At 40.1% G+C, this 26,878-nt stretch overlaps 1 protein-coding gene across 2 annotated transcripts in view; it reads right to left on the bottom strand.

Moving 5' to 3' along the window:
* Window positions 1-26,878, bottom strand: part of CWC27 (CWC27 spliceosome associated cyclophilin) — a 202,829-nt gene that overhangs the window by 95,639 nt on the left and 80,312 nt on the right. For both annotated transcript variants that reach the window (XM_040977600.1, XM_040977599.1), the window contains exon 11: window positions 2,139-2,239. In XM_040977600.1, coding sequence (XP_040833534.1) covers window positions 2,139-2,239 — 101 coding nt within the window. The remainder of the gene's footprint in view (window positions 1-2,138; window positions 2,240-26,878) is intronic.

Here is a 26,878-nt window from a genome sequence, read left to right as displayed (position 1 = left end):
AATAAAGAAAAAAAAATACAGACAAAAAAAGAAGAAAAAAAAAAAAGAAAGTTGGATGACAGGAATTCACTACGTGAAATTTTGCAGACAATGTCTCAAAATATGATCTGCTCCTACGCTTATAGCAAGTAAGGCTGCTAGATACAACATGAAATATTCCAAAGATCAAATCATTCTGATTCGCCAGAATAATTAGACAACTTAAAGCTAAATGCTTCTGCAAGAGCTTGTTGAGCAGTCATATAGCCCAATCAAGGAATCTTTGTACAGTAGGTTTCAATAGAGTATTCGATTCAGTTGACACATGAACTTATAGAGCCAAGGTCAAATAACCCTTTCCAATTTCTTTTCGTATGAGGATCTTGCTCTGTAAACATGTATGAGAGCCTCTGGGTCCAGAGTTCATGTAGTTATAACCTTAGGATGATATCTGTCAGCTGGGAAGATCAGGGTGATCTTCTAACGCACAGTCAGGGATGCCTAAAATTCCCTTCATCTTTAACGCTCTGGAATAAGATGGCTCAGGAAGTCACGTGTAATCATGAGGAAAGAAGCAAATACTAGAGTTAATAACTGCCTAGGAACTTCAAATGGAATGCAGTATTCACTCAAATTTATAATCTTTCATAATAAACAGCTTTCGATCATATCAGCAGTATTTGCCAACTAAAAAGATCAAAGCAAATTTAGGAAAAGTGTAATTTTAAGACAAAGATAAGCCATAAAATGTATTAGAGATAGCGTTATAACAATATAGTGACAAAATATTACCCCTAAAAGCCCTACAGAAATCTAAGAATAAAAATTAAAAAGCCAGTTCACTGCCTACCTCTTGGTTTCTAGATATATTACTCCAATAAAGGAACCTGTGCTCCTCAGAGTGGCTGATTACAGTCTCAAAGGAGTGAAAACATATAGGGTAATTATGGGGGTTCCTTGTGAGACCAGATTTAAGAAAGTGCTCAAAGGATGGAATAAAGTCCAAAGGCCACAGGAGCCACCCTACAAATGAATACGGTCAAGGCTAGGAAAACTGAACACAAGCAATAATGATACTTTAATATTACAATATTTAGATTATCATAGATAGTCACGTGTTTATATTGAAACAAAGAGAGCTTTTTCCTGCAAAAGAATCCCAGACAACAAAAATATCAGGAGTGAAGGCAATAGTCGCCATTGGCAAAGCACAGCAGATAACTTGTCTAGAAGCAAATCCACCATCTACCAATGGATCCTAAAGCTGGAGGAGACACGTGTCTCTCACATATCATGCTGCCATTCACATGCTTGCAGCATATTATTCTTTCATATGCCACAGAGATGATTACAGAATCTAGTAGATAAAAAACACTGGAAATCTTTCCAAAGCATAAGAATAAAACCTACAGGTGTACGCGCAAGGCAAATATGCCAAGTCAAATTTATTACATATCGATCATAGCCGAATGACATTTCTGATCCTTTTCACTGAATTTATGATGGAATTTATTATTCTAATAGGAAAACCAATTTGAGGGTTCCAAACTGTTGCAGGGGAAAATGAATATTATTTTGCACTCCACAGCTCAGTTTTAAATCAAATTGAATTGTTTAGCGAAATAGCTTTTTAGAAACGAATAGCTTAACAAAAGTTACAGTGTAACGAAGAACATATTTAACCTGATTCTAGCAGGCTTTTACTAATGTTTTAGATTTTCCATGTCTTAACATAAGAGTAAAAGCAAAAAACTGAGGCCAAAAACGCAGGTCTCAAACGCTTTTCTAAATGGCTGAAAGAGTATGTAACACTTAAAAAAAAAATGAACACTGCATCCCGTGTGCACTTCTAATCCAGTTACGTGCTACGGCAACACTGACGTTGCGCCTGATTTCAAGTCCCCTGTCGGTTCTCATTCAGCCTTCGTAGGAGCTACAGTCATGCTAATACTGTATTTACTTCTCAGAAATGAACTGCACAAAAACCTGCTTCATTGGCTAACAGAACAAAAAACTATTGGAAACCCAACTGAAAACACAAGAAGGAGAGACGGCAAGAAGAGGCAGGAGGAAGGAGGCAAGGAGAAAAAGGAAGGAAGGAGGGCAGAGGAAGGAGCCAGGGAGAGGCAGACGTATCTGGCGACAGTCAAGGTCGTTACCTTCACTCCTTTTTTCTGCTCTGGCTGTGTCTTCTGCTTTTTTCTGTTTTGCTGCCAAGAGTTCCCGTTTTAATTGTCTGGCTTCTTTTCTAAGTTCCTCACTATAAAACAAAACAAAACAAAAAACAGTTCTATAAGTATATAATACACCAAGAGTTGTTTAGCAAAAACAGAAGAGCAATTCCATTCTGAGTACTCATATGCTTCAATGAAGTTTATAGAAAATGGAATTAAAAGACAGCACTAGGTTTTCCATGAACTTTCGCAGACTTTGGGATAGGAACATAAAGAAACAATGTTTTCTTGTTTTGTTTTTAAAGATTCATTTATTTTTATTGGAAAGTCACATTTATAGTGAGAAAGAGAGGCGGAGAGAAAGATCCTCCATCTGCTAGTTCATTCCCCAAGTGGCCACAACTGCCAGAGTTGAGCTGATCTGAAGCCAGGAGGCTGGAGCTTCTTCCAGATCTCCCAAGCAGGTGCAGGTTTCCAAGGCTTTGAGCCATCCTGACTGCTTTCCCAAGAGCATAAGCAGGGAGCTGGAAGGGGAATGGAGCTGCTAGGACATGAACTGGCACCAGATATGGGATTCTGGTGCATGCAAGATGAGGACCTTAGGCACCAGGCTACCATGCTGGGCCCTAAACAATGCTTTTAAAGTTGACAACTTTGAGGCCAGCATTGTGGTGTAGCAAGTTAAGCCTCTGACTATGACAATGGCACTGATATGCATGTCAGTTTGAGTCCTGGCTGCTCCAGTTCCGGTTCAGTTCCCTGCTACTGTGTCTGGGAAAAGCAGGAGATAGCCCAAGTGCTTGGACCCCAGCCCAGGGGAGGCAAAGAGAGGCTTACGGAAGGATGTTCCTTCTGAATCAAGATGAGTGGCAGGCCTTCCCAATAAACACATTTTGGATTAAAACAATTTTTTAAATACATGTTGGCGCAACATTAAAAGCTTTTAAAACTCATTTTAAACTATTTGGTCTTCTAATACGACATGTAATTTCTTCTTCTATGAAATCTACCAGGCTTAATGTTTTTGATAATTAATACAATCAAGTGTTAAGGGCAAACTGAAACATAAATGTTGATTTCACTGCACGTCATTAGTTTGGTGAGTTACTCAAGGGAAGACAGTTTTAAACTTGGAGATTCAAAATTATGTCTTAGATTATTATTTAAAAATATTTATCTGAAAGGTAGAGTTGTAGGGAGATGGAGAGAGAGAGAGAGATCTTTCATCCACTGGTTCACTCCCTCAGCAGCCACATCAGTCAAGGCTGGGTTAGGCTGAAGCCAGGATCTAGGAACTACATCCACATCTTCAAGGTGGGTGGTGGGATCCAAGTACATGGACCATCTTCCACAGCCTTTGGAGATGTTTCAATAAGGAGGTGGTTCCGGAGTAGAGCGGCCAGGTTTCCAACTAGTAATCCACCATAAGATCTGGTATCATGGGCTACGTCTTGACTTAATGCTGGCCCAGAAGTGAGTTTATTATCCACGTAGGTCATGAACTCCAACGGCTGCTGATGGATTGGGAAAACTGCGTGTGCTGTAATCTGTGAGTGTCAAGCATTCACTCCATTTTCAACAAAAGCTAGGATGGATTATACACAGTCAGAGAAGACTGTACACCCAGGCAGACACCGTACTCTGGAAATGCTCTCTACAGCTATCTGGACCAAGGCTTAGGAGAATCTGAAGTCCTCATGATAATTCCAGACTGACTCAACCTTTAATGCATCTTCATGATCCCAACTCCATCCCTTTAACTGTTGTCCTGTGGTCGTGTATCAGAGTTACCAACCTGACAGGCCTGATTCAGGAATTCCTTTTTAAATATTTTTTTCTATGTGACGCACATCCACAACACATTTTATATTTGGCCTGCCAGATTCTGAATTCTAAAATAATCCTCTCTGATGAAAATCCAGCATCTTTCGAGCTTTTTTAGTATTTCACTGATACCAAACCCGTGTTCATTCTGTAATAATGGAAGCCAATTCCTTAAGCACACTTCATGGCCCACCATTCTTCGGTCTAAGTTTAACTAGCTCTAGATTTGGATGCTAGAGGTCAGTCATTTCAGATGTCCTCAGTAGCCTCCATTTTCTTTTCTTGCTCGATAGGCAGATGCAGCACGATCACCTGGAAGAACCTGTTGCCTGAGACAAACATCCAGAAAATATGTTAACTTTAGATGTGGGATGGTACTCGATCGTGTAGCGAGTTCCCCAAGTGACTGAAGTATACAATCAGGTTTGGGACCCAATGTTTTAACTGTAGGCATTTCATGTTTCTTTCGTTGATTCCAAGTTCCTCTGCTTCACTGACCCTTCCTTTTAGCAAATAAACATGCTTAGACTTCCCTGGACTCCGTTCAAACCAAGTGATTAATATCTTTAGAAAAGAACTCGATTCTTCAAAGAATAGTTTAGACAAACACTCTACTTCATCAGCCTCCACATTCTTAATCTCTTATAATCTATCCCTCTTAGACTCCACTGAAACCTCTTGCGTATCACTCAGATTCAGTGACTTTTCTCGATCCGCCTTCTCCTTTCTGGTTTGTATCATTCACTGATTCTTTCTTGAAATTCCATCCTAATTAGAGCAGTTGCCATATTAGAGTCTCATTTTCTCATTCTACGCTTTCTCTGAAAATTATTGGGATGTTCCTCATTGCTATAATTCATACAGCAGCATTTTTTTTAGAGGATTCACATTTATTTTAAGATTTATTTTTATTATTTTTTTATTGGAAAGGCGGATATACAGAGAGGAGAGACAGAGAGGAAGAGCTTCCGTCTGATGATTCACTCCCCAAGTGAGCGCAACGGCCGATACTATGCCGATCTGAAGCCAGGAGCCTCTTCCAGGTCTCCCACGCGGGTGCAGGTTCCCAAAGCTTTGGGCCGTCCTGGACTGCTTTCCCGGGCCACAGGCAGGGAGCTGGAAGGGAAGCAGGGCTGCTGGGATAGAACCGGCGCCCATATGGGATCCCGGGCGTGCAAGGCGAGGACCTTAACCACTTGCGCCACCGCGCCCTTGCGCCACCGCGCCCGCCACATACAGCAGCATTTTTATACAATCTCACAATATCAGCTGACACTCACACATAAGTTACTTTTTAAACTTTTTTGTGGGGTCGGGCAGGGGACAGGAGAGATTCAGATCTTGCAACTACTGCTTCTTTTCCCAAATGGCCTCAGTGGCCAAATGTGAGCCAATGTGAAGTCAGGAGTTTCTCCTGGGTCTCTCGCTGAGCTATCCTCTACTGCTCATCCTCACTGGGTCTCAAGGACTCGAGCTATCCTCTACTGCTTTCCCAGCAAATAAGCAGGGAACTGGGTCAGAACTGGAGTAGCTGAGAGACCAATTATCTCTCATATGGAATGCTAGCACCATGGTTGTAAGCTTGAACTATTATATCATGGCGCTGGCCTAGCAATAGGTTATTTTTTATAAAGACTTATTTATTTTTATTGAGTGGAAAGGCAGATTTACAGAGAGAAGGAGAGACAGGAAGATCTTTCTTCCACTAATTCACTCCCCAAGTGGCTGCAATGGCTGTAGCTGAGCCGATCTGAAACTAGGAGCTTCTTCCAGATCTCCTATGCAGGTGCAGGATCCCCCAAGGCTTTGGGCTGTCCTTTACTGCTTTCCCAGGCAACAAGCACGGAGGTGGATGGGAAGTGGAGCAGCTGGGATACAAACTGGTGCCCATATAGGATCCCATGCATGCAAGATGAGGACTTTAGCCATTAGACTACTGTGTGGGACCCTCCATAAGTTACTTTAAAATCTAGATGTTTTGTTTTGATTCTGCCCTGATTCTAACAAATTTTCAAGATTAGTATTGTTTAGCAGATATGTAAGGTAAGAAATATATAATTTCTAAGAGCCACATTAAAAAAAGAATAGGTTAGATTAATTTTAACAATTTTTTATTTTACTTCATATATCCAAATAGTATTCCACTATGCAATCAATATAAACTAACAATGTGACATTTCATAATCTTTATTGAACCAAATCTTCAAAATCCGCCGTGTATTTTATGTCCTCAACACATCTCAATTAGGAACAGTCACATTTCAAGGACTCAGATACAACCCCGAAGTCATCCCCTCCTGTCCAAGTCCATTCTATCTCCTGAACAGGCGGAGCTCTGTAAGTGATTGTGGACGTTTCCTTCTATTGGTCCAATTTGCCCCAGCTGACAATGGCACTGCTTCAGTGCTGGAGCACAGCTTCCATTCTGCCTCTTGACCATCACCACCAACACTTAGTCTGGGTTCCTGTGCATTTCTCAGGCAAGTGTCATTATGTTTTATTGTTTCTTGGAGCTATATGAACAGTTTTAGAAATCCCATCTAGAGTCAGTCAGTATGCTGTAAGACGGTGCAGTGCCAGCAGAAGGAATAGAAATCACATCTCTGCTGCATCCACTAAGCATACCCATCGTTTTATGATACTAGCTTTTACATTTTCTAATTTGATAAATAATTCAGCAATTTAGATGTTGTTTCTGCAGACCAAAGTCTGAAGCAGATATCATTTTGCAAGCTGAAGGGAAAATGCTGCAATTCTAGGCTGAACAGGTTAATTATCAGAGTAATTTGAGGTACTCAATAATGATGCAAAGAAAGTATACGCCTTTTAAGGTACTATTGTAGAGGTGAAAACACAATTACTAAAAAAAAAAATTAACTTTGGATTTAGAAATTCCTGATTAAATGCCATTTGGGTAATTTATTAAGTAGGTTATCTTAAAACCATTATTCCTCTGACACTCCAGTTTCTCAACTATAAATTAGTGGCAACAAACAGTAGTTACCACTATAGCTCATATGTTTAAAGTACAACTACTGTTAAGGGCTATTTGTTATGTGAGAATATTTATTGTGTCATGCACTATAAACCAATATTTTGGTAAACACTGAGGTCAACACTGTCCACAATTTTAATAGGGCAATGAGTAAAATAACACTTGATTGCAAAACTCCATTCTCGAACAGTCCATGATGCAGTTATACTACTAATCAGCGACATGATGTATAAATTGAACAATGATGAATACAGAGAAAGCGAGAGCAACCTAGAGTGTGGAAAAATTGCTTCATTACATTGAACTTTTCAAGTGATCAGGATATTCGATATTATTAAGATATTTCAGAATACTCCAACAACACTGTTTGCCAGTAGTTGCGGAATCCATATTTCTTGGAATGCAAGGCAAGATTTAAAATTAATCTACAGATCATAGTCTAATTTTAGGGTTCCCAATCTTAAATTCTCTGGAATATAATCCTATCCACTGGCATAGAAAATAGTTAAGTCTCTTAAAATGAGAACGAAAAATTGTAAGCTTGGAGTAAATGTTGCTGAACACTGCCAAATGGACTTACTCGGGCGTCTAGACAGCATCTTCTTGGCTCATTCAAAGACTAGTTTCTGCTTGAATGGTAAAAGAAATAGCTTTTATAGGCTGTTATTAACCCTAAGCTAATTGTTTTTTCCCAAAAGGTATGTTTCTAATTTGAATTCATCTGAATTTTAATATGCTTTTAGGATATCATCATTATCCACCACAGTTCCATATTGCATATAAATGTGTACATGTTCTAATCTAACAGAGAGAGAATCCTTTTTGAAAAAGATTCAGCTCAACAAATTCTCAGCAGTCTAGAAATTATAATAGCTCTTCTATATTTACTAACTGCAAATAAATGACTAATTCATTCAATATTTTCAAATATTTGTATCGTACAGCTAGAAATTAAGACAAATGAGAATGGAACTTTATCAAGCTCTTTAAGCCAATTGTCTGTTGCCACTTAATTTTCTCAATAAACTCTAATACTGGAAGTTTTCAGGTATGAAGGCTGAGGTTTAAGGGAGATGTTATGAATACTTTGCTGGACATCATACAGACAGCAAGTGAAAGAGCTACAAATGAAAAACGAGACGGTTAGAATTTGAAGTCTATGCGATTTCCAGAATGCTACACTGACATGTTCAGTCTTGAAGCTGTGGAGAAGCCAAGGAGGGATATAAGCCATGGACGCCAAAAATTAGACAGAATTCAATAAAAAATGGTAGCTGTCATGACAAAGAAATGACTTAAGTATATGGAAATTGAGTGAAGAAAAGATGACTGCAACAACGTCAGAGATGGTTTCATGGAGGAGGCAGAGGAACTGGATCCCGAACGAACAATGAGGAGGAGCGAGCCTTGTGGAGACAGCATAGAAGAAGTCGCCCAGCTCCCCGTCTAAACTAAGAGAAGATGGAAAACCACAGAGCATGTGCTGCAGTGTGCAGGTATTTGGCTTTGCCATAGAATAATTTTAAAGGGAGGAAGTGACCAATAGCGAAGACAGAGCTGGGAAGGGAATCTGTGGTCAGGTCTGACTGCCAAGCATTTGTGAGTAGTCAACGAGAATATTTTCCTTTAACTTTTCCATACCCCTCAGCTCCAATTTTTCTTTTTACAATCAATTTCTCAACCTATCTCACTGCTTTCATATTACCCACCATCCACCAATTTTTAATGCCTTAATAGTAACCTGTGCACGCCTTAAATTGTTCTCTCACAATTAACTTATGACCTGCTGACCACAAATTTCAATGGCTTTCCTTTAGATAGTTAAGTTAGACCTTCAGGAGACCCAGAGTGCAATGAGCACCTTTTCTCTCTGCCTTCTGCCACCTTGAATACAAAATCACGCCAGCATCCCTGGCTCTCTGATCATCTTGTTCTGTTTCCACTGGCTCCGCTATTGCAATTTCTGCTCCTTACATTTTGGTGCTTCTCGGCAGTATAATCTCAACTGTCTCTTTTATTGTCCTATTTTTATAAACTTCACCCACACGCAAGAATTCAATTCCCTTATTTACACAGTCAACACATAACATCAAGATTGTTAGGCTGATCCTCCAAATTCCACTCAAGGATAAATTTACATTTCTTGCTGCTAAATGAATCCTCCCATTAGACATCACATAAATGCATCAAATTTCCTTATTATTATTATTATTTAAGAAGGATTCATTTACTTTTTTATTGGGAAGGCAGATTTACAGAGAGATCTTTTATCAGCCGATTTGCTACCCAAATGGCTGTTACAGATGGAGGTGGACCAGTCTACAGCCAGGAACACGGAGCCTTTCCCTGGTTTCCCTGGTGGACCTGAGCTACCCTCTGCTGCTTTCTCAGGTACAGCAGTGAGAAGCTGGGTTGGAAAGGCAACAGTCAGGACTCAAACCAGCACCGCAGGTGTAGGAAGTCTCACCTGATCCTCCACAACACTGAGCTTCAAGTTGCCTTTTTTTTTTTTTTTTTTTTAAAGATTTATTTTTATTATTTTTTTCATTGGAAAGGCGGATATACAGAGAGAGGAGAGAGAGAGGAAGATCTTCCGTCCGATGATTCACTCCCCAAGTGAGCGCAACGGGCTGATACTATGCCGATCCGAAGCCAGGAGCCTCTTCCGGGTCTCCCGCACGGGTGCAGGTTCCCAAAGCTTTGGGCCGTCCTCCACTGCTTTCCCAGGCCACAAGCAGGGAGCTGGAAGGGAAGCGGGGCTGCCGGGATTAGAACCGGCGCCCATATGGGATCCCGGGGTTGCAAGGCGAGGACTTTAACCACTTGCGCCACCGCGCCGGGCCCAAGTTGCCTTTTTAAGACACTTCTTTATTTACTGAAACAACTGGACACAAAAGAGAGAACACCATTTTACAAATAATTGCAACTGTATCTAGAAAAAGAGGCTACCAAATGCCAAAGTAATGCTTACAAAAGCTAACTGAATCCACAAAGCCCAGCGAAAGAATATAACAATCATTTTCTCCTGGTTTCTCCACGACAAAAATGTTGCGCAAATACAATACCTACTCCAAGAAATGCAGAATCAAAATGACAACATATTTCAATTTCAACTCTTTGGATTTAGGATTCTCAAGCCCAGTAGGATTTAAAACCATTTTCTCTCACTTTCCTCATCTAACCAAGTAGTGGGGTGATGAATATTGTCACCTTCCTCATGGGCACAAAGAAATCACATTCTAGAGTATAGATTATTCAAAAGTGTCAAAGTCTAGAGTATAAACATGACACAGACATGCTAATTCTACATGTAGTTTCTTGCTTAACTTGCTAACCATCCAATGAATGAAAAATATCTCTGTACTTACATACCTTACTTTTAAGTTGAACATTTCCTATACAAGGTACCTCGAATCAGTATCTACACAGTAAGTTAATGTGTTCATATTTCGATGAGATCACCTGTATTACACTTTCAGTTTTCAAAAGTCCTGAAAACTTAAAAAAAAAAAAAAGCAACTTGTGGGTTTTCCACATGAGACTGAAGATTGAGAATGGCCATGCCAAGTATCTCGCACAGTTTTCAGGCAGTCAGGCAGTTCCCCTCCCCTCACATCGGCTTCCTCATCTTCTCCAGACCCTAAGTATATCTCATATGACAATGCTGAGTTATCTCTGCTCTTGTCACGGCAGCAAATACTACAAGGGTAATACAAAGGTAGTGGATTTAAGTCCTGCCCTTCTCTGTAGTCACCTTGAAGTTAAAAAAAAGGGTAAAGATCATAAAGCTGAGTGTTTTGTCATGCTTATGAAGAGAACTCGAATGTATAAAAATCAAATGGATGTGTAAGTTTCTCATAGAAGATGGTCAATGAATTTGCTTGCAGACCTTGTAAAGCAAGCCGAAAACTACACTCCTGTCCGTCACAGACTCTTTTACCTTGGGCCCACCAATGTAGCCGTTACAGACACCTAAGCCCACCATTTTCCAACATCTGATAAAAATTCATAACACATGGAAGTGATTGAAAAGCAAACAGCAAAACCCTTGGCTTAAGTGCAAAGATAGTAAACCTGTTTGCAACGAAAACACAGCGTGGCAGCTGATAGAATCCTGAAATCACAATAATAAAAATCCATCATAGATATTAAAACTATTAGATGAATGGCACAATTGTTAAGCTTATTCCAGCACCTGATGAGTAGAGGAGCTGCAATATACCACACCCTCTTCTCTATTAGGAAATTGCACTAACATACTGTAGTTTACACATGAATTTGAGAATATGTTCATATGCTTCGCAAATATTTAACAAAACTGTAAGACTAGTTCTGCTATGTGACTAGCAGTATGGCATTAGAAAACTCATTTGTTGTGAGCTTTCATTTTCTAACATTGAATTATGAAAAATGATAAGGTTATTGTAAGAAGGAGATAAGATTTGAGGAAAATTTATTTAGCACACTGAACACATGCTTTGGCATACAATATGTTTTCAATAGTATCACTGTTGCAGTATTTGATACAGTTCATACTGAATCACACTATTTATCTTCTTACTATTTATAGGATAAGCACTAACAAAATGAGATTTCTAAAGATATTATACCGGGCCCTTTACTTGCTAGCACATACAAGAGTCTGGTTTGAGAACACCTCGGACAAAGTTTCTTTGGAGATCTCCCCAATCAAAATGCTGGACTCAGAACCATAACCAAGAAAAGAGAGAAGACAGAACAGGTCAACCAACCATCTCAGCTATATCTTGGCAACGAAATACGGGGCAAACGCAGACTCTATAGGACTATGTCAATCAGTGGATTCTTCAACGACCTCATAGTGCTTGGAGTGGCAAGAATGGCAGCGATTCGTAACTGTTGCAATATCAAAACCACTTGAGCAAGAACCTCAGAGCATACCCTACATCCGGGACTTGGGGAGGGTGGGAAATTGGGTGGGCCTTCTCCCTTAATAGCCCCCTTTAAACATGAAGGAAACAATATGGAAAAAATAATAGTCTTACCCACTTTCCTGTAGCCCTTGAAGCTTTTTACCCTAATTAATTATGTAAATATTGTCAAAATATTAAAAAAAGAAAAGAAAATAAATAAATAAACAACAACAAAAAAGATATTATGAAGGCAAATATTTTTGTTTTAAAAATGAATACAGAGGACCTGGCGCAGTAGCCTAGCAGCCAAAATCTTGCCTTGCACACCTCGAGATCCCATATGGGTGCCGGTTCTAATCCTGGTTGCTCTACTTCGCAACCAGCCCCCTGCCTGTGGCCTGACAAAGCAGTTGAGGACAGCCGAAAGCCTGTACTCTCCCTGTACTCTCATGGAAGACCTGGAAGAAGCTCCTCCTGGCTCCTGGCTCCTGGCTCCTGACTTCAGATCAGCTCAGCTTGTTGCTTGGGGAGTGAACCAGCAGATGGAGATCTTTCTCTCTGTATCACCTTCTCTCTGTAAATCTGACTTTCCAATAAAAATAAATAAATCCTAATAAAATCAATTAAAATGAGCACAGAAATTTCAGAAGCATACTGGCAAGATTTTGCCGTATATGAGCTGCTTGGATTAAGCATCATACGCTATGGAAGTAAGAAATAAGTAGTAAACAGTGTTAAAAAAAATAGAACTACAGAGTTTCCCTTGGCCTTAAGTCCGTCCACTGTATATTGGCAACTAGATAAACGGGTCAACAAAAACACGTACAGGCTTACTAATTCCATGCAGGAGGCTAACACAGACCCTGTATTCTTATCAAGTAGTTCCAAAAGGCATCTATCAGAAGCTAAAATTTAATCTAACAGATCATGGACTATATCATCCTCTTTGTAATCTCCTTCACCAATACTTGACTAGGAAGGCTATATCTTTATTCTTATAGCCTTCAGACTGAAAATCTTACTCATCTGTTATGAAGGATCATATTTTAAAAATATGGCCATCTGACAGAAATTGTCATTAATCTTTTAAGATTTTTTAAAATCCTATTTTATTGCTTTTTTTTTTTTTGTGAGTCCAAACAAAAGCAAACCCTGAACAGTCATAAAATGTCCACAGTACCAAAATTGATACTGCTGGCTGTCTAAACATTAAGCAAAAATTTCAGGATCAAACATGTTATTTCATAACAAGAACTTGGTGTAACCAAATTTGTTGTGGCAGAAATTCGGTCTTAAGCCATATGTCTGTTTCACAATCCAAATGATGTTGATTCGATATGAAAAATAAATGACATTTTTCAGCCAGGCAATATACTAGACAGCATGAATATCCTCTTGTGATTAAACACCTAGAAGTGCTGAGCAAAGTAGATTTACATTTTTGTTCCATGAACACATAGCTTAGTTCACTAAAAATCAAGGAAATATCCAGAGTTTGAAAAAATGAAGAGAGTACTCAACATCACAGCAAAAAGTGTTAGAACTGTTATGGAAACACTTGCGTTGCTGGCCTCAGTAACCTCATAATTTGAGTTTTAATGATCATGAGGGTGAAACTGGTAGTATTCTCACACCTAATACGAGACTCCTCCACTTAACACAAGGAGGCCACAAAGAGACTTGTCCTTTTGAGGACCAGGCCAGTAACAAGTCTTCCAAACCCATTTAAACTCTCAGGTTATCAAAGAGTATTTTAACTTGAAATCATCACTGATGTATATTACTCTGATGTACTCATTAGCACCAAAGATAGATTCTGCTGGGGGAGGATCCTTAACAATTATTTTACCAAGCTCTGAAAACATGAGTTCAAAAAAAAAAAAAAATAGCTGTGGGGACAGCACTGTGGCATAGCAAGTGAAGCCACTTTCTGCAACATGAGCCTCCATGGCTGCTCCACTTCTGATCCAGCTTCCTGCTAATGTGCCTGGAAACGCACTGGAGGTTGGCCAGGTCCTTGGGAACCTGTACCTACGTGAGAGACCGGGAAGAAGATCTGAGCTCCTGGCTTTGCTCTGGCCCAGCTCCGGCTATGGCAGCCATTTGGGGATTAAACTAGTGGGTCTCTCTCCCCTTCACTGCAAACTCTGCCTTTCAAATAAATAAATAATAAAGAAATATCTTTTAAAGATTAGCTTCCAATAAAAATATTTCATTATATGCATGCAAGTAAACAAGCATTGTGAGTGAGAAGCAGGGGGACATAAATAATGGAATCCAGCAGTCTAAGCTTCATATACTACAAAAAATAAAACAAATACATTTATTATACAGACAGTGAAATAGAATAAAAAACTGAGTAAGAGTTCTGTAACACTAACTTAACAAAGGTTCAAATTTTCTATGAAAAATAAGCGCAACAGTTAAAAGTCAACTTTGTGAGAGATGAAATGGCTGTTAAAACATAACTGAAGAGAGAATGGCCAACTAGGAGACAGATCTGTAAACACATGTAATATAGGATACAACACACAAACAGGGCAAGTGAGAACACAAGGCCTGGATGAGCCACTGAATGTACAATGTATCAGTGGAACTGCAGGATGAGATCATAGGAGGAAATTCAGACAACATTTGAAGCAATAATAAATGAGAGTATTGTAGAATTCAAGAAAACCAGTAGTCTCATGAAGTTCAACAAATGCCAAGCAGAGCTAATAAAAATAAAAATCCACTTGTAGACAGATCAAGGTCAAAATGTAGAATACTGAAGGCAAAGTGATATACAACAACCAGCAAAAATTAACTTGCAAAAAGTCATTAAAAGTTCACTTTCTCATCTTCTTTGACAGAGAAAGCAGACTAACATACTGTGGGAATAAGATGGTTATGGACTTGGGCAACATAAAAAATGTATTTTATCATGTTCCTTAAAGATAAGAACAAAGTATGGCTACATGCCTAAACAAAAATGATTGTAGATTTATCCTAACTAACTCATTATCACATGAATGCTAAATAACACCAAAAGTAAGCTTAAGATGCATTTCTTATGAGATATTTTAGACGAGGTTTTAATCGTATTCTGACATTTTCATTAATGACTGTTTTGAAATGTGTACTAAATTGGGTCAAGGAACAGACACACTTAATGTTATAGACACAAAACTGAGAAACAGTGCATGGTTTCAAAAGATGTAAGCATACTGAAAGGCTAATTAAATGGCTGACAGAAGATGCTACATTGAGCATAAGGCAGAATACAAACTAATTGTGAGTGTGAAGTATATGAATAGTTTCAGAGGGAAGGAGACTTCCAGTAACAGCAGCAACAAGAACCAAAAACCCCTGAGGAGCTCGTGGTCCATGGCAACCAGGTCAATCCCGTGATTTGCCTGCCAAAACCAGTGTGTACGACCACAGGCCTTACGAAGTGCAGCATCCAATACATGGGATGTGACTGCTTGTTTCCATGCTGGTCAAGTCACATCCAGTGATGTGAATCTGTTTCATAGAGGATAGCGTTGTGGTTCATGGAGAGGAGACATCTCAAAGAAAGCATTAGAAAAGTCACCACAGAACTGTCAAAATGAAGATGAACTGGGTTTACAGAGTAGAAAAAGGACTACGGTGGACTTTGTGGCATGACAGTGATCAGCTCAGTATTCGGTACTGTATGACACAGGGATGGCACACTGCAGTTGCACACATGTAGCTATCATGCGCTGAGGGCTCTTCACACAAGATTACAGGCTGACCAGCTGAAGCAACTTACAAGCACTTTTCAAACCAAAATGATGAGATTCTCTGAAAAACTGAGTCATGAAAATAATTATAAATGATAACAGATATTAGGGGGATACAAATATTTTATGAGCACAAAGATCCAGAAGGGAAAACTAAAATTCATAGTTAACTAAAGGCACTTTAAGTCAAAGGCATCTACTGTCCTTCTCAATGACAGGATAAAAATATAGATAGCTTGGCAATCTAACAAACAAGCAATTGCAGAGTGAAAACTCACTAATGACTACATTTTTCAGGATAAAATGAGCAAATTTTGGTGAATAATTATAAATACCTATGTAACTTTTGAGTTTTTGTCTTTGAAAACATTTCCACGCTTCTAAGAAATTCTTTCCTTAAAACAAATTTCCAATAATGAATGAGCAGAAATGAGTATCCCGATAGTGCATCCCATAGCTCATCTTGGATCATTTCATTAACTTTTCAAATAATGAATGAGCAGAAATGAGTATCCCGATAGCACGTCTCATAGCTCATCTTGGATCATTTCATTAACTATTCGGTTAATACAGCTATGGACCTTCCCCTGAGTCACGGAATGCTCAGTGATATCTCAGGCTATTGTCTTTCCTTCTTTATCTACCTCTACTTTTTACACATTAAAGTCACATGAAATTACAATATATGTATGTATATGTACACTTTTCAATTTGAAAGAGTGACAGAAACAGGGAAGAAAGAGAGAGTGCGGCCTTAGTGCTAACAGGGCTAAACAGAGTAACAGAGAAAAGGGGAAAAGGAAGAGAGAGAAGGATCTTCCGTGAGAATCAAGATGGCAGAATAGGGTAAGCACACGTTTAAACAGATGGAGAAACATTTAATCAGGATGAAGCAGAGAGGACACATTTCAAGAGATAGGAGAGGACAGAACAACAGCAGAGGGGCACCTGAAGACTGACAGACACAGGAAAGCAGTGGACACAACAGTGTGGTGTTGCAGTGACTGATACTCTAGCGGCATTCAGCTAACGGCCATATGAACTCCACCAGCAGCTGGAACTCCACCAGCAACCAGGTGGGAAGGGACTTTCACTGGGAGCTTGGGAGGCGAACCCAGACAAAGAACTATCCATCCTGCTGGTCCGTTTGATTTGACCAGGAGTAGAGACAGAACAGCAGATCCCAGATGGGCAGTGCGAGAACAGGGTGGATTTCACAGCACAGTCAGCCCCTTACAGCTGAATTGGGTGCCATTTTGCATAAGGAGGAAAAGGCAAGGGAAAGGACTGAGCATGCACTGAGCTGGGAATGAGATCATTTCTGACTCAGTGAATTGCAGCAACAACGTGGCATTCTATGGGTTCCACCCAGGGCAGGTCTAGGTAGCTCTCGGATCTGACAGCCAGCAGATCAAGGACTGTAGTGGTGGTACGTTGGGCGCCATTTTATACACTGTGGCAATAGCTTTAGGACTGCAGGGACCAACAGTGAACTGCACATGTGCTGAGCTTGCAAGAACTCACTGAGTTCAGTGGATTGCACTGGTCCTGCAGGAAAATAATACCGACTGTGGCATCGTACGGGTCAAAATAGGTCCGTGTGGCACCCAGACCTAATATCCGACAGGTCCGACAAGATCAACGCCAGCAATAACCTAACTAGATAGGACACCTGGTGTCTCTAATCCTGGGACCTGCTCCAACCGGAAGTGGGAATAAATTTGTACAGACAACGGTGCAGCCTCAGCAGGATATCACAGGAGGTGGAGAGTGATGAGCCATGGGCTGGGGCTAGGAGACCACGGTGGAAATCGGACATTAGAACACAGACCTAGAACTCGCTGGAGGTTGTGACACAAGTGGCTGCAAGCAAAATATTGTGTACCAACTGCAATAAGTAAAATCGCATTGTAGACCTGTGGTGACACAGCTTAGAAATCTGCCCCAAAGAGAAGACTCTGCTAACCAGAAGCACAATGATCAAGAGCAAAAGAAGAGACAAAGGCACAATGAATATTACCGAAAAACTCCCTTGCAAAGGAGCAAAACCCTATGCCAACCTCAGAGTTAACTGAGGAAGACATCGAGAAAATGGGACATACAGAATCCATAAGACTCATTTTAAAGATTCTGATAAAAAATGAGAAGCTCATGCAAGAGTTCAAAGAATTTAAGGAAGCCATAAAGCAAATCAAGGCTGATATATCAGAAATTAAGAACACAGTAGAGCAAATTAAAAGTACAGTGAAAAGTCTCCAAAATAGAATGAAGCAAGCAGAAGAAAGAATCTCAGAATTGGAAGATATTTCCTGTCACCAGGGGGAAGCAAACAAAAGCTGGAAGCAGAGCTGGATCAGGCCAAAAAAAGTATTCAAGAATTGAAAGACACTATTAAGAGGTCAAATATAAGAGTTATGGGAGTCCCAGAAGGTGCAGAAAGAGAAGCTGAGTTTGCAAATGTATTTAATGAAATAATCAAGAAAAAATTCCCTAATCTGGAGAAAGAATTGGGAAACAGCATGCAGGAGGGGCACAGAACTCCCAATAGGCTTGATCAAAAGCGATCTGCACCATGACATATGATCATCAAGCTCTCTTCAATTGAACATAAGGAAAAGATCCTTAAATGTGCATGTGAAAAAAATCAATTGACATATAAAGGAATGCCAATTAAACTCACGGGAGATCTCTCCCAGGAAACTCTACAGGCAAGAAGAATGGAGTGACATATTCGAGATTCTAAAACAAAAAAACTGTCGGCCTAGGATAACATATCCAGCAAAGCTTTCTTTTGTCTTTGAAAATGAAATAAAATTCTTCCACAGTAAAGAAAAGTTAAAAGAATTTGCCTCTTTCAAACCTGCCCTACAAATGATACTTAAGATGTTCTCTTGACAGAGAAGAGAAATAGCACCAAACAAAACCAAAGGCAAATGGGAAGAACATCCTAGTAAAATGACAACAGAAGACAAAATCAATGAACAACTCATTCCTAAAATGACAGGACCAAAGTACCACCCATACATATTAAACTCTGAATGTAAATGGCTTAAGCTCAATCAAATGTCACAGATTAGTAGACTGAATTAAAAAACAAAACCCATCTGTTTATTGTCTAGAAGAGACACACTTCACCAACAAAAATCAGCAGAAACTATATCACATGGGTTTTGTTGTTTTCTGTTGGTTTCATCTCTTCAAAACACTTTCTTCTGATTAAATCATTCAATGACTCGTAGATCATGCAGTGGCATCATTTTCTTCAAGAAGGTTCTTGATTTTCATTTCTTCAGCTACACGTTAGTCATTTAGTAGTATGTTGTTTAACTTCTTGTGCTGCTAATTTCTTTTTTCTCCCTGATGGTGATTTTGTTTTGTGGCTCTTCATTTAAGGGGATGTATAGTAGCTGTCATGGAGACTGTCATATCTAGTAGCATGTGATTTAACTGTGATTTAACTTCATGGCATTGTAAATTTCTATTTTTCTTTCTATTGTTGATTTTGCATCATGACTTTTCATTTAAGGGGATATACAGTAGCTGTGAAATGGAGACTAACATCCAATGTGAGGATGCAGTGGAGTATGCATTTCTGCTTCCAGACAAAGATGGACTTACAGTGAAACTGTTTACTATATCTTGACAATAGGATTCCGGACTCTCTGCCATTGTCCATGCCCGCAATGATGGACATATGACCGAGTATGAAGAAATATGTTAGTAATGCTATAGAGGAACTAGGTGGGGTGGGGAGGGACCTGGGGAGGGGAAAAGGGAATATGGAACTGTATCATAAAATGACAATAATAATAATAAGATGTAAAAAAAAATAGAAATAAAGAAACCAAAAAAAAAAAAAAAAAAAGAAAGAAAGACAAAGAAGGATTTCCCATCTGGCCATTCATTCCCCAATTCTCCTCACAGGGCTAGACCAGGCCAAGCCCATTAGTGAGGAACTCCGTCAGGATTTCCCATGAGGGTGGCAGGACCTCTCATACTGGCTCGGGCCAGCCTGTGCTGCCCCCAGGTGCTGTAGCAGAAAGTTGGTTTCGAAGCATGGAGTGTCAATCCTGGTCCTGTCCAAGATCTCAGCACCCCTAGTGACGGCTTAACCTGTAGGCCAATACCTGCCCTGTGAGTTCTTGACAAATATTTTACAAACTGTCTCTTTCCCACTCTATTTCCTTTACATTTTTAATCTATATTTTCTTTCCAATAAACTTCCCATTCAAACATGTAAGAACCTTTTGTTATGTTTATAGCATTTAAGGTAACTTTGCATATTTTTGCATAAAAATGTCCCCAGTTGATGTCCTATTCACTGAAATTCAGTCACATTTAACTGTAGAATCACGCAGCAATGAAAATCTCCCTTCTCCGTGATCTCAGATTTAAGTACCCTAAGTTTTTACCACGGAGTCAGAATCAAACTGCTTCGTGCCTTAAGTATCATTTGTTTTTTATGCTGCACAGTCTTGGAATCCGACATGTTCACTCTTTGCACTAACAATTTTTATAATCTTGGCTGTTGGCTCTTGAAATGCTTAAGAGTGGCTCTATAGCTTTAAAAGCATCCTACTGATATTTCTATTGGTTTTGCAGTTAACAATTAAACCAACTCAAAGAGGAAATCTTTTTATTATTAACTAGTGTGGCATTATTTCCCCCACTAAATCTCCCAGAGGACTGACAGTACTTCTCTGTGCAGTCAGCCGCTCAGTCAGTCAGTCAGTGTGAGCGGACTGTTCCTGTTCCTTACGTGTACCTAGTGTAGGTACACCTGAACAGGGTGAGCATGCCGAACTAATCAGGTGAGCATTCCTAATGCAAGCATTTACAGTATTCTCGTTTTGAATTTTTAGTTTTTTTTTTTTTGGAAAGTCAGATATACTGTGAGAAGGAGAGACAGAGAGGAAGGTCTTCTTTCTGCTGATTTACTCCCCAAGTGAGCACAACTGCTGGAACTGAGCTGATCCGAAGCCAGGATCCAGGAACTTCTTCCAGATCTCCCACAATGGGTGCAGGGTCCCAAGGCTTTCGGCCGTCCTCGACTGCTTTCCCAGGCCACGAGCAAGGGGCTGGATGGGAAGCAGAGCTGCCAGGATGAGAACCGGTGCCCATATGGGATCCTGATGCGTGCAAGAGGAAGACTTTAGCCGCTAGGCTACTGCACCAGGCCCCTCATTTTGAATTTTTAGATGAGGGGTCCTCAGCTAGCATAATTGTACAAATGTTTCAAATTCAAATCAATTCAAAATCTGAAGCATATCTGTCCCTAAACATTATAGATCACAGATATTCAAACAATACTTTCCGAGTGATTTCTTGTGTTGTAGAGAAATACAATTTTCTATACTAATCTTTTATTCTGCATTAGCAGTTTTAGAATTATCAATTTTTTCCTTTTCCCCAGAAATAGGAAAAATGGAAAATTTGGAAACAATGTTTACACCCACTTTTTTCTAACCCTCATTCCTTGCAATCCTGATCAACTATGTAAATATCATAAAAAAATTTTTTTTTAAAAGACAGTTTCTAAGAGCCAACATGATGGATCAACTGGCTAATCCTCAGCCTGTAAGCACTGACATCCCATATGGATGTCAGTTTATGTCCTGGGTGTCCAATTCCAACCCAGCACCCTGCTTGTAGCCTGGGAAAGCAGTGGAGTTGGCTTACGTCCTTGGTACCCTGTACCCGCATGGAAGACCCAGAAGAGGCCCCTGGCTCCTGGCTTTGGATTGACTCAGCTCTGGCCTCTATGTCCATTTGGAAACAAACCAGCCTGTGAAAGATATTCTGTCTCTTCTTTCTATAAGTCTTCCTTTCCAATAAAAAGAAATAGATCTCAATAAAGGTCAGTTTCTATATTTCCAAAATAGAATGAGCAGCTTTTCTAATCTGATACACACATATTGCAAGTACAACAGTAATATCTTCAGCTACTTTTCTCTCATTGTGTATCATTTCTCAGGTCTCACTGTATTAACAGGAACGTTTTTTTCTTAACACCAAGAAATAGGGTAATTCTGTAGTGAACATTTTGCTTCTCAATTGTTTATGGAGGTAGACTCTAAATAAACAAAATATGAATGAATAAACTCAAAACTGGAACACAATAGAAAAGATGGTAGTGAACAACAGATCCATTTAATTTTTGTTAAAGATTTATTTTATTTATTTATTTTTTATTGGAAAGTTAGATACACAGAGAGGAGGAGAGACAGAGAGGAAGATCTCCAATCCCCTGATTCACTCCCCAAGTGGATGTGGCAGTTGGAGCTGAGCTGATCCGAAGCCAGGGGCCCAGAGCCTCTTCTGGGTCTCTCACGGGAGTGCAGGATCCCAAGATTCGGTCCATCCTCGACTGCATTCCCAGGCCACAAACAGAGAGCTGGATGGGAAGCAGGGCTGCCAGCATTAGAACCGGTGCCAATTTGGGATTCCAGTATGTGCAAGGCAAGGATTTTAGCCACTAAGCTAGTACATCAGGCCCAGATCCATTTAATTTTAAAACTAAGCCTGTATACCCAAAATTCTTCAAATTAAGGCTATAAATGTTGACAATGTAAGCATGATAATGTAAATATTTCAAGTTGGAAAACAGGAGGAAAGAAAAAGTGGGAAAATTTTAAATATACTAGTTTCTGAGCCTTTAGCATAGGAAGTTAATCAGTACAAGATAAAATTAAAATGATTTTAAAAACAATTCCAATTTTTAATATTTTCAGAACTTTTCTGTGAAATAAGGTATTCATAAGGAACTCGAATATTTACACGAAGCTAATGAATTTCTTTAGTTTTACTTCTGTTACTTTCTCTTTTACTGAAGTGTCTGGGTTAATCTTGATTTTCTTTCTCTGCATATACATACACATTAAGAGCTGTCTGGAAGGATGTTCGATTACTGTTAAAGGCAGTTATTGCTGAGTATGAAGGGTCGTTGTTATTTTGGGTTTCCTATTTTCTTATCTGTTTTCTTAATAAAGCATCATTTTCGGGGGGGGGGCTGAGGGAGGGCGGTAAAAAAACAGTTGTTTATTAGAAAACAGAGGGAGTGTCAGTGTTCCATCTGCAGCTTTGCAAATGGCCACCATGGGAGAGCTGGGCCAAGCGAATCCAGCAACCCAGAGCTCCACGACGGCCTCCCACATGGCTGGCAGGGGCCCAGCCACTTCCTAGGTACCTCAGCAGCGAGGTGAATCGCAAGTGGAGCAGACAGGACCTGAAGGGGTGCTCATATGGGATGCCGGCATTGCAAGTGGTGGCTTAGCCTGCAGCGCCACAAGCACCAACATTACTGGACATCACTTTTGGAAAAACCTGCTGTCATCTGGAAAACTATTTAATGAGGCATTTGTCAGTTATCTGACGTTGTGACTCAATATGCAGTTGGTATTAACAGGCGTAATTTGAGAAATGCAATCAAAATAATAATCCTGGAAACCTCAGAGGAAAATGCGGAAACTTGGAGGAGGGTGTTTATGAAATATGTAGCATACAGTATCCAAATTACCAGGAAAAGGGCAGGGATGAAATAATGAACATCTAAACATCACAAAGCTGTTTTCAGGAAGGTGACACTGGTAACTGATTAGCACCATGTAAATGATTAACCACTTGCTATTTTCCACAGCATTCTTATCTTGTTACATTCATTCTGTGATAAGAAAATGTGCTCTTTTTCACTTTTGATTTTTAATTTTATTTTCGATGATGATTACATAGTTGATCAGGGTGGCAAAGATCAAGGATTAGGTTTTTTGTTTTAACTTTTTAAAATTTTATTTTCGATGCTGTTTGCACAGTTAATCAGGGTGGGAAAAGAAAATCAATATTATACAAAAAGTAACTATGGGGACACGTTATTTCAAATCTTGTATACGGCACAGATGAAATGCGAGAAAAGCAGGGAGCAAATAAGCCTGTCTTCAGACACTTGCTTCAGGACAGGCAAGAATCTCAAGGCTTTACTCAGCGTTTCCCAAATGGAACTGCACGCACACCATCACCTCAAATGGCCAACATGTTTCACATGTTCAGTTTAGAGAGTGCTGATCCTATGTTGAATTCAATGAGTACAGGTCCTTTTGTCACCTGCAGGCCTGTTCCCAAAACTCATGCCATGTGAGATGAGGACACATGGTACATCATGAGCGGCTTCTATTCCACTCAAGAACAAAGCCTGGGCCCGGCACGGAGGGCTAGCAGCTAAAGTTCTCGCCTTGCATGCACCAGGATCTCATATGGGCGCTGGTCCTAATCCCGGAAGCTCCACTTCCCATCCAGCTCCCTGCTTGTGGTCTGGGAAAGCAGTCAAGGATGGCCCAAAGCCTTGGGACCCTGCACCTGCGTGGGAGACCTGGAGGAATTTACTGGCTCTGGCTTCGGATTGGCACAGAACTGGCCATTGCGCTCACTTGAGGAGTAAATCATCGGACGGAAGATCTTCTCTGTCTCTCCTCCTCTCCGTATATCTGACTTTGTAATAAAAATAAGTAAATCTTAAAAAAAAAAAAAACAAAGTCTAAGTCAAGAACGCCCTAGTCCATTTTCAAGGTACATCTATGACTATGATGAAAATGTTGAGAATGTGATGAAATGTTGAGATAATGACTATATGATGAAAATGTTGAGAATAGCATGGATTGGACTTGTGTTTCTAATTCCACTTTCTGCATGGGTTAGGTGGGAGTTCCAATGCTCCCAAGGAAGTACGTTCTAAGTTTTTTTTGAAGACAGAACAGCCATCAGATAAACGGTGACTTTGCTTAACTAACCATGAAAACTGCCCTTGCTTACTGGCTTGTCTGATAAGCTCAAACTCTCTTGCTGGGGATGCCTGCCCAAATTCTATTCGCCACATAGTGAGGCCTTGGGAATCTGACTGGCTTGCCTAACTTCCTCTCCAGCATACACAGCTCAGATGTGGTTTCACAAACTTCTTCCCGCTGCATCATTCCTTTAGTCTCAGCGGTGAAAGGAACTGTTGCAAGGATTTCCACGGTCTTAGCTCGGCTTCAGTCTCCATCTTTGTCTTGTCTCACCCCTTCCACGCTTTTTAAGCCTTCTCAAAGGCTCGTAGTGCTCAGAGCCTGTAATTTTGATATGTATTTCTCAAGGCTAAAACTCTCCTCCTTCCGACTTTGCTTCTTCCCCAAACTCGGACTCATCCTTCCGATTTCATCTTCCACATCATCTCTCCAGAATGACTTTTCGGAGCCACTACTTCTGGCGCACTTGTTTCTTAATGTTTACTCTCAACTGTCACACGTTCCTTGATGCATTTTAACAGCCTGTTTATTTCTTCATAATCTTAAGTAGCCTGATAAAAAACGTCATTTCACTTTTGCAACTCCAAAAACTAACACAGAATCTGACATGTAAACAGTTTTTATTACTCAATAAATATGCTAGACTGAGCCACAATGCTGGTAGTGCTGATGGCTGCCTTGAGTTACCTTTCCCAGCAGATGCAGCCGCCCACTGTTCAGCACTACAACGGAATGCCAGAGGCAAGCTATGATATAGATACAGATAAAGACATGCAGATATATAGATGCAAATGTTAATATTCATACATGGTTCTGGTGGTGCGAGGTGTAAGGACCTCATTTGTTCATTTTTTTTTTTCCTGATAGAATCCCAAGGTAGCGCAAAGCATCACATAGCAAGAGACAGGATGCCCTTGTGTAAGCTTTCCTATTTCCGCTTATAAATCCCTCAGGATTTAATCACAAGGATTGGTGGGAGGGTTTCCACACTAGTGACTTTATCTAATCCTAACTGCTTCCTAATAGCCTCTATCTCTAAATATTATAGTTGGGTTAAGTTCCCTCTTTGTTGATATTTCACATCAGGGACAAAATTCAACTTGAAGCCTTGGAGATCAAACTCTACACAAACCACATTACATGTGGGTATTCTGACACTCAGCAATTTCAGGCATTTACATAAAATACTCAAGTACTTGTATACTCACAAAATGGAACGTACTGGGTGCTCACCATGACACTGTTTATAACGAGAAATTTCCACTTGAAACAACCTGATTATATAATAGATTACATAATATAGCCAATACCATTTATCTAAAACGTGTGCCTATGAATATTGTATACATGCTACCACACAAAAGCAACAATAAAGATTTGGAAGATGGTTTACCAAAACAAAAGCAATCATTAGCCCTGCAAAATGCACCATCATGACTCAGACCAGAAATCGACATTCAAGAGTTTTTCATCGAATGAAAATATGTCAGGGTCTAGACCACTGATGCATGATTCTTCACCAATTTAAAAATCCAGTTGTTACAATGTTATTTCTACCATGGTATCAGTGCACAATCTCAAATATTTTAGAGTGAGTATAATAAGAATAAAACAAAGGGTGTGGCATATTCTATCTGCAGAATAAATGAGTGCTATCTTAGGACGCATTCCAACTTGTACCAAGTTTATTACTGACAGAACAGAGATTTTAAACAAAGCTTTCTTAAAATTTCCACTGCATTTTTATTACCCATCATTATGGATAAGCAAACTGCCTGTATGAATATGATAAAACTGAAATCCCAAAAGACTCAAAAATATTTTGCTCACATTTGACCCACGCCTCTCCAAATCCACATTTTGGGAGCCATGGAGACATGCGCTTCTGTTCTGGCCGTGAACGAGGTCTTGTCATGGGCCACTATGCCACTCGATAAAGGGTGCTCTCAGGGAATTACTGTAAACCTTTGGATTTTTATTTGCACTTTTAAGTTTTTTCCAGGTTTTTGTTGTTGTCTGTTGCTGTGGTAAGATCCATGCGGACAAGACAAGAGGGGGGAGGAAGCAAAAAGACAGTAAGAGGAGAAGAGGAAAGTTTTTGCAATTTTGCCTACAGTAAATCAAACCCCAAATTGGCAGGGGGAGCGGAGGCGGGGGGCAAGCAATGAAGCCCCTTATTTTATTTCCCGTCTTGCCACAGCAGCCACCGAGTCTCAGGCGGAGCCTCTGTTCCTCCTGGCTTTAGGAAAAGCTCTCACATCTGATGTGGCTTCAAGAGCTGCTCCAAACGAATCCTGCACACTCTCTGCTCCTGAGACTCGACTCGGCTGGCACTGACCGGCAAAGAAGCTGCACCCTCCGGGGCGCTGGCGACTGGGTGCGAGGGCTGACTCACACACGGAGGAGGCCACTGTTTCTTCTCCATAAGGCCACGCAGACGTAGTCTCTCTGCGAGTTTCTTACTGTGTGACCACCTGGCACACTAACAGAACTG

This window comes from Ochotona curzoniae, unplaced genomic scaffold (assembly GCF_017591425.1).
Source record: "Ochotona curzoniae isolate NIBS_2020 unplaced genomic scaffold, NIBS_Ocur_1.0 contig_2754, whole genome shotgun sequence".
Classification (NCBI taxonomy): domain Eukaryota; kingdom Metazoa; phylum Chordata; class Mammalia; order Lagomorpha; family Ochotonidae; genus Ochotona; species Ochotona curzoniae.
Note: the sequence above shows the minus strand (reverse complement) of the source record. Positions and strands in the feature narration are given on the sequence as shown.